The sequence below is a fragment of the Pristis pectinata genome, chromosome 25 (assembly GCF_009764475.1).
Source record: "Pristis pectinata isolate sPriPec2 chromosome 25, sPriPec2.1.pri, whole genome shotgun sequence".
NCBI lineage: Eukaryota > Metazoa > Chordata > Chondrichthyes > Rhinopristiformes > Pristidae > Pristis > Pristis pectinata.
The window spans coordinates 1755518-1769780 of NC_067429.1; the positions used below are offsets into that span (position 1 = coordinate 1755518).

At 47.3% G+C, this 14263-nt stretch overlaps 1 protein-coding gene across 1 annotated transcript; it reads right to left on the reverse strand.

Annotated features, from left to right (window-relative positions):
• Positions 1-406: 406 nt before the first annotated feature.
• Positions 407-10562, reverse strand: LOC127583009 (keratin, type I cytoskeletal 19-like). The gene is made up of 8 exons (XM_052038698.1): positions 10040-10562; positions 9585-9667; positions 7357-7513; positions 7095-7256; positions 5018-5143; positions 4689-4903; positions 2835-2929; positions 407-628 (listed from the first exon to the last, which is right to left on the reverse strand). The coding sequence occupies exons 1-8, from the start codon at positions 10451-10453 to the stop codon at positions 528-530; spliced, it is 1353 nt and encodes a 450-aa protein (XP_051894658.1). The 5' UTR covers positions 10454-10562; the 3' UTR covers positions 407-527.
• Between the last annotated feature and the right edge of the window lie 3701 nt (positions 10563-14263).

A 14263-nucleotide genomic window follows, 5' to 3' on the forward strand; every position in this document is an offset into this window, starting at 1 on the left:
CCTAAGCCTTCTGAAAATAATGGAAGGAACTTTGAAGGCAGACTGGACCTTGAGCTGTTCTACTTCAGTGGGACCATGGCTGCTCTGGGACTGAAAACCTGTGGTTAGCAAAATGCTGTCATTCACAAGCCAGCATCTTCAGCCTAATCTTCACAGATTCCCCAGTGGATTGTGGCACAAGGGTCAGAGGAGACAATACTCAGGCAGAACATTGGATGGGTTCCTGGAATTAGATTCTAATTACCCATACACAACAAAAGGAAGTCTTGCTTTCGAAAGCCCATGCCCAGGTTTGAGAACCTTCAACCTCACAAGGGTTTGGCTGACAGCTGGGGCTTGTGTTCCGTTCAAAATGGTGTGGTAGTGAAAATGGTGTCCGAGTACAGAACAGACTACGCAGGCTGGCCGTTTTCCCAAGGTTTTATTCACATCCCAGGGATACAGAAAGTGGAAAATCATTGACATCTGTGTTAATTGTGCATGAAGATCTCTTTTGTTGTTTTCCAAAGAAGCTCTTGTTTAATTCTCTATGAAGTTTCAACCTCCTCCATACGTGAAGACACCACCTTTCCATTAACCACCTCCTCCACCAATGTGAATGTTTTGGTCTTGGTTGAAATAACAGGTCCTTTAAAAACAAAAGTATTAATCAGTGATTTCATTGGATGATTGCCTGATACAGTCATGAATCAGCAGTTAGGAAAGACATACTTCTGATATTACAGTTCTACCCACAGCTCTGGTGGGACAGATTCTTGGAAATCTCACCTATGAGCTCAGGTGTCCAAACAGCTCCACATTCCTTCCCAACACTGGCTGTAGGCAGGTTTACTTATTTTAACTTTGAGACCTAATCAAGGGAAGGTCAGCATTTATTTTCCCCCAACCCCTAATTGCCCTTGAGAAGGTAGTGGTGACCCACCTTCTTCTGGTGAAGGTGATCACACATCTGGTTTGTGCCTTGTAACTGGTAGAGGGATTTGGGGTGTCAGAAGTGGAGTCACTCACTGCAGGATACCCAGACTTGGAGCTGCCCTTTGTAGCCACAAGAATTATGTGTTGTGTTTCTGGTCAATGATGTCCTCCTTGGATTTTAACCATGAGGGATGGTGATGGTACTGGCATTGAGCAGCAAGAGTAGGTGGCTGGGCTCTCTCTTGTTGGAAATGGTCATTGTCTGGCACTTGTGTGGTACAAATGTTACTTGCCACTTATCAGCTCATGCCCAAATGTTGTCCAGGTCTTGCTTTAACCAGGCATGAGCTGCTTCATCTTCTGAGAAGTTACAAATAGAATTAAAGGTTGTGGAATCAGCACATTTTCACACTTCTGACCTTCTGATGGAAGGAGGGTGACTGAGGAAGCAGCTGAAGTTGGTTGAACTTGGGACACTATCCTGAGAAGTTCCTGCGGTGATGTGCTGGGGCTAGATGATTGACTTCGAACAATCACAATCATCTTCCTTTTTGTGAGGTGTAACTCCAACTCTTAGAGTGTTTACCCCTTGAATGCCCTTGATCAGTTTTACCAGGGCTCCTTGGTGCCACAGGTGGTCCAGTGCTGCCTTGATGTCAAGGGCAGTCAGTCTCACCTCATCTCTGGAATTCAGCTTTTTGGTCCATGTTGGGACCAAGGCTGTGATGGGGTCTGGAAGGATCCAAATGAAACCCAAATAGGGCATCAACGAGTAAGTAAGTAGAAGCCACTTTGCTGGGAATTGAGAGTGCATTGATTGGGTGATAATTTGTTGAATTGGATTTGTACAACTTTTTACATTGTCAGGTTGGCAAGAACATACATAAAAACAAGAGAAGGTTCTTCAGTCCCTTGTCCCTGACCTACCATTTCTAATGAGCACAGCTGATCTTTTACCTCAGCACCATTTTCCTGCACCAACTCATCCCTTGATTCCTTTAATATCCACAAATCTAACTATACTCAGTGATTCAGTCTCCACAACCCTCTGTGGTAGAGAATTACAAAGGTTCACTACCCTCTGGTGAAGAAATATCTTCCTACCTCTGACCCGAGTGGCTGTCCAAATACTTTGAGACTGTGACCACTAGTTGAGGACAGCCCAGCCAAGGAAACAACAAGACTGCATCCACCTGGTCAAGTCCTGTAAGATCTTATTTGCTTCATTATGATCATATTCTTCTAAACTCAAGGGAATACTAATCTGCTAACCTCTGCTCATGACAACCTCTGCTTCATCCCCCAGGAATTAATCTGGTGAATCTTTACTACGCTCAAGATCACAAATATGTCCTTCCTTAGGTATGGAGACTAGACTTTGCACAATATTCCAGATGTAGTCTCACAGGGCCCTACATAATTGGAACAAAAGGTCTTTACTCTTGAACTTAAATACTCTGGCAATGAAGGCCAACATACTCTTTGCCTTTCTACGTCTGCAGCATCTGCAAATTAACTTTCAGTGATGTGTGTGCAAGGACACCCAGATCCCACTGAACACCAACACCTTTCATTCTCTTATCATTTAAAAAGTACTCCACCTTTCTGTGTATTTCTACCAAAATTGCTACCACATTTTCCAAATTATATTCCATCTACCAAGTTCCTTCCCATTCACTTAATCTGTCTGAACCTCCGTGAAACCTTTCTGTATTCTCCTCATAGCCAATGCTACCGATTGGTTTTGTAACATCAACAATGTTGTATCATTGTCAGTGTTTTCATTGCACTGTAGTGGCTTGACTGGAGTCATGGCTAGTTCCAGAGCACAGGTCTCCAGCCCTCCCACCTCCACCAATCGTCCTCAGCCTGACTGTGTGATGCAGCTATGATAAAATTGAAAAGAATGTCCAACTCACTGTTTTCTTCCTTGACCACAGTCTTCTTTATGTCACTGGTTTTTTGTATAGTTGATGCTTGGCCAGTGGAAGTTTGGATGCTGGAGGATTGACCCCTGAAAAAAAAGAGCAAAGTGTGAGCTTGTACTACAGGAAAGTCACAAGGGCCGAGTGTGAGTGTGAAGGCAGAACACGCAATTATGTATTGCCTGCCACAGCCTTATACAACACCTAACGGATTTATTGTCATCTTATATTTGGTATTTCACTGAGTTCATGTGGCATTGGTTGCTGAGTCACTGGATAAAAGAAGAAACTCAGATTTTGCTGCTTTTATGGGGAAGGACAATGTCACTGAAGTGTGTAGCCTGGAGCAAGACTATTTCTAGGGCAAAATATCTAGTTCCAACCTGGTACTCTACAATCCTGGATTACTCCTGGATCCTATACCTCGATTACTCTTATATCAGCTGTCCAAATGGAATACATCGCAGAGTCCATTCTTTCTAAACATTCAGTCTGCAGCACATTCATGTGAAGGCACAAGAGCATAAGAACTAGGAGCAGGAGTAGGTCATTCTGACCCTTGAGCTCGCTCTACAGTTCTACAAGATTCTGACTGATCTTCGATCTCCATAATCCCCAGGTTCTCCAGTATCCAGGAAGATATTGATATGTTTGGGATGCAGTCAATGACGAAGCCTCCTTGGTCCTCCTGGGTAGAGAATTCCAAAGATTCACCACCTTTGAGTGAAGATCCTTCCTCATTTCAGTCCCATATGGTCTATACTTTGAGCCTGTGACATTAGTTCTGGAAAACGTCCTCCCCATATCTATCCCCCTATTATTTATTTTCCATGTTTCAAATAGGTCCTCTCATTATTCTTTGGACGGTAGCAGAATGAAGAGAGGCCTATTTCACATATACTCACCTCACACGATAGCAACAAACAATCTGCTGGAGGAACTCAGTGGGTCGAGTAGCATCTTTGGGGGGGGGGAGGGGGAAGGAACTGTCGACGTTTTGGGTCGAGACCCTCCATCAGGACCTGTCCTCCCACAGATGCTGCTTTCTCCAGCAGATTGTTTGTTGCTCCAGATTCCAGTGCCAGCAGTCTCCCGTGTCTCCTCATATATCTGCTATCACTGGAACCAGCCTTCACTGCACTCTATTGGTTGCATACTACTTTTTTTAAGTAAGGAGACTAAAATTGTACCCAATTTTCCAGATGTTGACTCACTGAGGCCCTATACTTTTATGGTAAGACATCTTATACTCAAATCCACTTGCAAAGGCCAACACATCAAGTACCTTCCCAAATGCCTACCGCAGCCGCATATTGCCTCGCAGGGACTTGTGTGCAAGAACACCCATGTTCCTTTGAACATCAACATTTTCCAATTGTTTAAACAATTCTGTTTTCTCTACTTAAGTAGATAACCTCATCTTTACACATTGTTCTAAATCTGCCACCTTTCTGCCTCTCTCTCAGCTTGACCACATCCCCTGAAGTCACTCTGCATCCTCATCACTGGTCTCGTTCCCACTTACTTTCATGTCATCAGGAGAATTAGAAACATTACATTTGATCCCCTGAGCCAAATTGTTGATATAGGTTGTGAATAGTTTGGGGCCGAAGCATCGTTCTCAATGGTACCTCATTGTTCACAGCATGCTGGCTTGTAAAAACCTGTTTATTCCTGCTTATGTTTTAAATCCGTTATCCCTGTTTGCATCCAATTTAGATACCACCCAAAGTGGTTTTACAAGCAGTAATGACCGTGAAACAGATTACATGTGATTGGTTATTATTCAGGTTCAAGAGGTCAAGGGTCAGGCTGCACGGCCAAATTGTCACCTGGTCACTTCCTTACCCGTATCCACCCAACAGTCTGCGATACGTGGCAAGTTCTGCCTCCAGCTTGCTTTTAATATTCAGGAGCCCTCTGTAGTTCTCGCCCATAGCTTGGAGTTTATTGTGGAGCTCACTCAGATTCAATTGCAGTCCATTGATAGTCGCCTGCAATTTGCCTCTCTCATCAGAGTAGCGTAAATCGATCTCATTCAGATTTCCTTCCAGAGATGCAATCTGTAAGCAAAAAGTGAATGTGAGAAGGATGATAGCTAGGTGTCTGGATGATAGCTAGGTGGCTGCCTCTGCTCCCCATCCCCACCCCCACCCCCATCCCAGTGTGATACTCACAATGCTCTGTAAGGTCTGCAGCTCAGTTTCCAGTCCCTGACAGGTGTGCCTCAGTTGGCTGAGCTGGCCCTTCTCCACATCAAGGGCTCCAACATTGACCCTGATTTCTTGCTGTATGCTCTCAAACTGCAACAGTTAAAGCAAGGGTTTAGCCAACAGTGATCGAAACCACCATCAGTCAGACAATCAAGTTGTCATTAACTAAGTATGACAACTAGTCATTAAGAATGGCAATAAAGCTTACCGAGAAAGGATATGCTTGGGATGGGGGAGTGTAGCATGTTATAGGGGAGCCATGAGAGACTGCTGATGCTGGAATCTGCCAGAGGAACTCAGTGGGTCAAGCAGTGTCTACGGCAGCAAAGAAATAGTCGCCGTTTCGGGTCGAGACCATTTCTTTGCCTCCACACCTGCTGCTTGACCCACCAAGTTCCTCTGGCAGGTTGTTTCCTTGTCATCAGATCCCTTCTTGGGACGAGGCTGTTGGGGACGGTCCGCTTGCCGCTTGAGAGTGAAGACATTAGGCAGATGCTCAAATTAACAGGATGTAACTTGTGGATCCCACTGCGATGTGCTGGACTGCAACCACTCCCATATTTATAAATGATTTGGATGATGGGTTAGGAAGCCATGTGTCCAAGATCGTCAGTGACACAAACAGAGACTGCCTTGTAAGCAGTGTAGGTGGCAGGATTATATTACAAAGAGTAATAAATAGACTGGTGAATGGGGCAAATGTGAGGTCGTCCAATTTGAGCATAAAAAGATCAAACTTACTTTATCCTAAAAGGTGAAAAGTTAGAAGAAGCGGAGGCTTGAAGAGATTTAGGGAAAATGTACATCAATTCAAGGAACTGTTTCTCTCAGTGTCTCATAGAAACATAAAGTAGTCAAAAAGGCTAATGAAATGCTGGTCTTTGTATCTAAAGGAAATTCAAGGGATTAGAAGCAATGCTACAGTTATACAATGCCCTAGAACATACTAGGGGCAGTTCTGGGCACCACAGTTCAGGGTAGTCTTAGAGGAAGTATAGTGAAGCTTAACCTACATGGCCTTAAAGCGTTAAATTTTGAGATTAGCAAAACTATAGTTACATGCAGATGAAAAACACAGAGGAACTCAGCAGGCCAGGCAGCATCCGTGGAGAAAAGCAGGCGGTCAACGTTTCGGGTCAGGACCCTTCTTCAGGACAAGATAGGAAAAGGGGAAGCCCAATGTATAGGAGGGAAAAGCAGAGCAGTGACAGGTGGACAAAGGAGGGGAGGCGGGGTGGGCACAGGGTGGTGATAGGTAGATGCAGGTAGGAGATAGTGATAGGTAGATGTGGGGGAGGAGGGGAGAGCAGATCCACCGGGGGACGGGTCAAAGGTAAGGAAGAAAAAAGGGTAGAAAAATGAGAGATAGGCTGGGAAGGGGAAGAAAAGGAGAGGCATGGGTGGGGGGGATTACTTAAAGTGGAAGAATTCAATGTTCATGCTGTTAGGCTGCGAGGTTCCTCCAGCATCATCGTGTTTTGCATCTAGATATTGCAGAATCTGCAGTCCTTCGTTTCTCTTTTCTATAGTTAAATGCACTCGTGTGTGGAAGGTTATGCATGATTTGATCAAAGTGTTCCAGATATCAACAGGAACTGATGGGACACTGAAAGAAACAGTTCCTTGAATGGGGGTGGTGGGGCAGCGTCTAAAGGTTGGAGCCTGGACTTTCCAGAGAGTCGTTACAGAGTGAGAGAGTCAAAGCGCAGAAACAAGTTCTTCAGCCCACCATATCTATGCCAAACTTCAGAAACACACCTACATGCAGGGCGTGCCAGGAATTTGAACTCTCCTCCGCCTTCGCAATTGATAAAGTGTCAAATGTTAACTTGAAATCCATATAATAAGGTATTAGGGGATTGAGCAAAGATCAGCCATGATCTCTTAAGTGGTGGAACGGGAATGAAGGGCTGAATGGCCTCCTGGGCCTGGAACCTGCAATTGTGTGACTCACGAGTGAGAGTGCTACGCATTGAGTCATCACATGATAGCACTGAGATCAGAACAGAGTAACATTGCAAGGTCACAGATTCTCCATTACCTGCTGCTTGTACCAGTCTTCAGCCTCCTGCCTGTTCTTGCCGATCAATTCCTCATATCTTTTCCGAATCTCTTCCAGAGTCTTGGTTAAGTCCACAGAAGGTTCAGCTTTAACACTGACAGAGACATTGCCAGATACCTGACCCCTCAGGCTCTTCAGCTCCTGTGGAGAGAATACTCAGTAATATCAGACTTTAGTTCTTGAAATAACACTCAATGGTAATAATTTGCAGAAATGTTTGCTAGTTACTCCCATTGCTTACATCCTCATGATTTTTCCTGATGTAAATGAGTTCCTCCTTCAGGTTCTCAATCTCTGTCTCCAACTGGCTCTTCTCCAGGGTCAAGTTATCCAACGTTGTACGCAGTCCATTAATATCATTCTCAACTGATGTTCTGATGGCCAACTCAGTTTCAAATCTATTGAAATGGGAAAAGCGGGTAATTCTGATTATTGTAGACCACTGCTGAATTTGCAAGACATTTCTTGCACATAAGGCCATAAGATGTAAGATACAGGAGCAGAATTAGGCCATTCGGTCCATCGGGTCTACTCCACCATTCAATCACGGCTGATTTATTTTTCAAACCCCACTCTCCCACCTTCTGCCAGTAACCCTAAACCCCGTCACCAATCAAGAAAATATCAATCTCTGCCTTAAATAAACCCAATGATTTGGCCTCCACTGCCGTCTGTGGCAACGAATTCCACAGATTCACCACCCTCTGGCTGAAGAGATTCCTCCTTATCTCAGGTTTAAAGGGGACGTCCCTTTATTCTGAGGCTTGTGCCCTCATCCTAGACTCTCCTACTAATGGAAACATCCTCTCCACATCCACTCTATCCAAAGAGACTCCACCAACCCCCCCCCCCCCCCCCACCAACCTTCTGAAATGCTCATCTTGGTGAGATCCCTGGGAAAGTTTTATTCTAACTGTTTGACTGGTTTTGATCACCTGAATGGAGAGGCAGTGGGCAGTGAGGGAGGGTAACATTCCTTACAATAGAGAAGCAGGTCATGCATCCCATTCAAGTCTATGTCAGCTCACTTAGCAATCTCATTCCCTCACCAATTCTCCCTGCAACCTTTATGCTCTCATATTCCCATCAACTGCCTCCCCAGTTTCTACCACTCACCCTCACACTAGGAGCAATTTACACCAGCCAATTAACCTACCAACCTTTGGAATGTGGAAGAAAACTGGAGAATCTGGAGGAAACCCCCACAGTTACAGGGAGAACATGCAAATTCCACACAAACAGCACCAGAGGTTAGGATTCAACCCGGGTGACTGGAGCTGGGAGCTGTTCACCCCATTCTAAATGTCCTCCTTGTCCGGAAGTGTCCCGAGGAGATTAGCCCCTGTGCTGGGGGAGGGAGGGGAAGAATTTGTCTAATTCTGTTGTTCAGGCAGATTTAAACAGCTGGACATCATTTCCACAGCTATCAGTTAGTGTAGGCAAGAAGTAAAAGAATCAAATGGGAATTGATGAGCATGTGGGAGAAAGTGAGGTGCAGGGCATAACAGAAATAAGAAGGGGAATGGGCCTGATAGGATTTGGCCTCGATCAGATAGGATGAAGGGTATCCTCGGGTTGTGATAAGTAAGTTAGAGTTGGATTCACCAATGAGTATAACATGAAACCATCTACAATGTTGGCACTCTGTCTTGCAGGATTCACAGAGTAGGGCTCCTATCCAGACAGTCTGACAGCAAAGTCTCATCTTCAGCCTGAGGGACCATGTGAGAAGACCTTTTTGATTCAAAAAGTTTCTTTTTGATTCCATTTCTAGAGACTTCCCGGTATCTGACTCCTCCACACGTCAGTGTGCCTCCCAAAGGTCACGTCCAACACCGTCCCCCCGACATCTCATCTTAACATCAGCTCAGCCCCTACGTGCCTGGTTTTCCGCCTCTGCACTTTGGATTAAGACTGAACGTTTGTCCCGGAGGGATAAGTGTAAGGCATTAACAAATATAATGATGCTTGCAATTACAGGATTTAACGGACAACGGTGGTGGAAATGATCAGTGAGAGGACTGCCGGTGAATTCACCAACTTCTGTTAACTCATTCCATGCCAATCTCCTGAATTTGATGCACTGTTTACATGTTATGACAGAGACACAAGAGAACCCGGAACCTGGAGCAACACACAAGATGCTGGAGGAACTCAGCGGGTCGACCAGCATCTGTGGAGGGAAATGGCCAGTCGGCGTATCATATTAACTATGGTCTATGTCGTTTTCCTGCAGTTTTTAACCGCAGTCCATTCTCTGACAGTCGGACTTCAGTCTACTTGGACTGTTGGGTGCGGGGAAACCGGGAGAGATTTAAAGGCTTAGTTTACGCCATCAAAGTGCACCGGGATGTGGAGAGGACGAGTTGGGCCGAATGTCCGCCGTTCAGCGGGAGGGGACAGGACGGGAGGTGGATGGGACCCTGTCAGCTTCACCCAACACGTCGCAAACGCCGGCGCGGTACTAACTTGTTCTTGAAGTCTTCGGCTGCTAGTTTTGAATTGTCGATCTGCAGCATGATGCCGGAGTTAGCGAGGATCAAGTCATTGATCTGCGGGGACACAGACGGTGAGCAGAGACTGAGGACCCGGGCCCCACCACCTTTCGCTCTACAGGGGTAAAGAGGGCACTACCTCTGGGCTAGTGCCCGAACACACCCCTCCCTCCACCCCCTCTCTCCTCTACCTCCGCCCCTCCCTCCATCCTCCTCCGTCCATCCCCTCCCTCCATCACCCCCCATCCCCTTCACCCCCGCACCTCCCTCCCTTCCCCCTCCCTCCACCATCCCTCCTCCCCTCCACCGCCCCTTCCCTACCCTCCACCGTCCTTACCTCTCCTGACGGGCCGTCCTGCTGCTCCCCGCACCCCCCACGACCCCTCCCTCCCGAGGCCGGGGATCAGCAGCTGAGTTTCGGGCACCTACCTGGGCCCGGAGGCCGTTGATGGTGGCCCAGTAGGCGCTGTAGTCGCGGGCGACGGGACCCGCCTGCTGGTAGAACTCCTTGATCTGCAGCTCCAGCTCGTTGTTGAACCTCTCCAGGGACTGCACCTTCTGCAGGTAAGCGGCCAGGCGGTCGTTCAGGTCCTGCATGGTCTGCTTCTCGTTGGCGACGATGGAGGAGGAGGAGGAGGAGGAGAAGGCGCCCCCAGAGCTGAACGCCATGCTGGAGCCCATGCCGAGACTGGCGCCCATGCCGTAGCTAATGGCTCGGCCAGCGGTGGAGATGCGGCTGCTGCCGAGGCCGTGCAGACTGCCTGCCCGCATGCCTGACCCTGTCCCCGACAGACTGCGGGACCCCAAGGTCCGGCTGCTGCCTCGGGTGTATTGAGAGCTCATGGTATGGTGCTGAGACTGCACGAAGTCTGTGCTGACCAACAGCTGCACTCACCCCTTATATTCCCATCCCGAGCCGTCCCACCGCCCAAACGCTGGGCGTGGAGCAAGGCCGCCACCCGGGGCACTGAGCACACCTTGCAGAATCTGGACAGGTTCCTTCAGATGACTGGGCTGGGCCCATGTTCTGGGAAACACCCAGCGCTCAGCCTCGGGACCCGTGACCCCGCCGCGTCCCGGAGCTGCGGCGCTAAACTGATCCTTTCTGGGGGGGGGGGGGGGGGGGGGGATAAACAGCAACTGGTGTGTGGTTCAGTTTAAAAGTGATCGATCCCGGTGCAGAGTTGGTGTAAGATCCTGGTGGGGGTTCCAGTAGCAGCAGGGAAATTCCGCCCTCATTTTAGGTCGCTGCCTTTAAAAGAGGGTTAACACACACACACACACACACACACCTATACACACACCTATACACACACATACACACACACAAACACATACACACACACACCTATACACGCACATACACACCTATACACACACATACACACACACACACACACACACATACACCCATACACACACATACACACCCATACACACACACACATACACACCTATACACACACCTATACACACACATACACACACACAAACACACATACACACACACACACACCTATACACGCACATACACACACACATACACACACACACACCCATACACACACATACATACACACTGCTGGAAGAACTCAGCAGGTCTGGCAGCATCTGTGGAGGGAAATGAACAGTCGACGTTAAAAGAGGATTTGGTGTGTCAGGTTCAGACAGTGAGGGTGAATTCCCTGGAATTTAAAAAGTTGGTCTCATTTGATCAAAAGTTTTGGGATATTACAAGGATGGAGAGAAATTGTTGCTGGGATCAGGGAGGAGAGTCTGGCAATGAGCAGGAGGTTCGGGAGAACACTGTATGGGGGAGGGTGGGGTGCAGGGGCGGCGAGTTGCAGCTCTCGCTCCCGTGGTAATCGATGCAGGATCAGTTGTTAATTTAGAAACCTGGCGTCGACAGATTTTGTTAAAGTAAGGTATTAAGAGGTGTCTCAGGCGGCTCCTCACAACGTGGCTCCCTCAGCCGCCCAGGCTGTGGCTGATGAGGATATTCACATGCGACCCACCAGCTCTGCTGCCGATGGGGCAGGAGGGGGCAGACGGGGCAGGTGGGCGCTTTGTGAGGGGAGGGCGCTCCTTCTGCCACTTTACACGGGGTCTCTGTGGGCTCCCAGTGCACAAACCACTCCGAATGCTGCTCCTGCAGCGGCCACGGGCCAGAGATTCCCAGGAGCCGGTGAGGATGCTATGTCGTTTGGGGAGCTTTGAATAAAGTGTCCGTCACAGAGTCAAACCGGACGGAAGCAGGACCCTGGGGCCACCGAGTCCACACTGACCGCTAAACACCCAATCACACTAATCCAACACTAATCCTACTTTACTGACCCTGTATTTACTGAGTTCTGTATTTTGTTCGTCCAACTCGGTTTTGCACTGACTCTGCACTCATTTTGTATCCTGTATATACCGCTTTTTGCATTATTTACACTTGCACAATTTTTTTGTCTGCGTTTATTGTATGTCCTCTGTTCTAAGTATGTCCTCTGTTCTATGTATGTCCTCTGTTGCGTGAGTCTGGGGGAAACGACATTTCGTTCCTCAATGTGTTTTTACAGCAACTGGGGGAAGGACAGTAAAGTAACTTGAACTTGAACACATTCCCTTGATCTCCCCTCAGATCCTCCAACTACCCCACTGTCCACACTCTCCTACTGTCCATTGGGTGTTGGTCGTGTGAACAGTGTGGACTGCCACCAATCAGAGCTGATTGCTGGGGTCTCAGTACTGGTGGGTGTTGGCCTAGGAGAGGATGTGAAAATTGGTTCACTCGTTGTCAGTGGATTTGGAGGGTTTGGCAGTGGCAGCATGGGTGAGGCCTTCTTCAGGGTTTAGAACCTCTGCTGAAGGTTGTCCATGACGCTACAGGAGGGTGGGGATCACTGCTGCCCAAGAGTCTATGAGCTTTGTGCTGCTTTGAGGTCTTCCCTTAGCCAAAGGCCATGCTAGTGCACTGCAGAAATGGCGAATTACATCATTAACATCTGCATTTACTGAGGCAACTTATGAGATATGAGAGGCAGTCCATATTTTCCTGGGTCTCACCGTGAGCCTCTATTGTTGGATGGTGGTGATATAGAGTAGGGCAGGTTGGTATCAAGGACCTTTGGTTTGCAGATACTGAGTGTAAGGCCGGCCCAGTGAATGAGTCAATGACTTGCAGCTCCAGCTCCAAAGGGGTGCAGAAGCCAGCATTATCTAGGTTCTACATATGAGCTGCTGAGGTGAGGATGATTTTAGTTCTGGAGTGAAAGTGACAGGAGTTGGGTGTTCAGCCACACAGTTCACACAAGGCTGGAATGCAGGTTCAGCAAGTAGGAAAGCTAAAAGCACCTTCTTGTTTATTGTGAGGAAATTTAAATACAAAGCTAGGGAGGTTATGCTTCAGTTACTGTGTACAGTATTGGTATCCTTATTTACGAAAGGTTGCAGATGTGTTGGCAGCAGTTTGGATTAGATTAAGACCTGGAATGAGTGGATTGTCAGATGAGCAAACGTTAGATGGGTAAGGCTTGTATCTGCTGGCGTTTAGAAGAACGGGAGGTGGCAGGATTGATACATATCAGATCCCGAGGATTCTTGACGGGTTGGAAGTGGAGAGTATGTTTCCTCATGGGAGAATCTAAAGCCGGGGTCTCTGTTTAAAAATAAGGGGACACCCATTTAAGATGGAGATAAGACAATGTTTTTCTTTCAGAGTTGGAATTCTCTTCCTCAAAGGGTGGGTGAAGCAGTTTTTCCAAATTTTTGAAGCAGAGTTGGATAGATACATGGTAAGGAAGCAGGAAGATGGATGGGAATGTGCAGCTGAGATGACAGTCAGGCCAGCTATGGTATTATAATGGCAGTTGCTGAGGAGCATATCCAGCTCCTAATCCCAACACTCAGAGGTTGTACAGTTTCCTCTTTGTCTTGCAGTTAAAATCCACACCAGCAGGAAACATTAGGTGTGGAGTGCAGTACTGCAGTGAGAAGGATTAAGATTTTGATGCTGATTTACTGAATATCAGTTTGCATTGAGAGTAGGTCTGTTGTGGACCCATTGGTGAAGATAGAAGTTTACTTGCCATTAATAGCAGCTTTCAGAGGACTGAGATGTAGGGAGAAGCAGAAGAAGCAGTTAAATGGAGTTGGGTTGCAGATCAGCCTTGATCTCTGATGGAGCAAACTCGAAGCGCTGGGTTGACTCCTTCTGTTACTAGATTCAATAGTTCCTTCCCCCCCAAACCCCCTCCTCACACTCCTTCCCCCACCAACCAATCGTTTTTGTTACCACTCACTGCCTTGGTAAGATTTAGCAAGTTTTGTGTTGAAGTTCCAGCTTAGTTATGGGACAGGCTTGGATTTTGTGACACTTTGCTTGTTGATTATTCCTTATTCATATAGAATCATAGAACCATAGAACAGTACAGCACAATACAGGCCCTTTGGCCCACAATGTTGTGCCGACCTTTAAACCTCACCTAAGACTATCTAACCCCTTTCTCCCACATATCCTTCTATTTTAAGTTCCTCCATATGTTTATCTAGCAAGTTCTTGAATTTGACCAATGTACCTGCCTCCACCACCCCAGGCAGCACATACCATGCCCCAACCACTCTCTGGATAAAAACCTCCCTTTGATATCTCCCTTGAACTTCCCACCC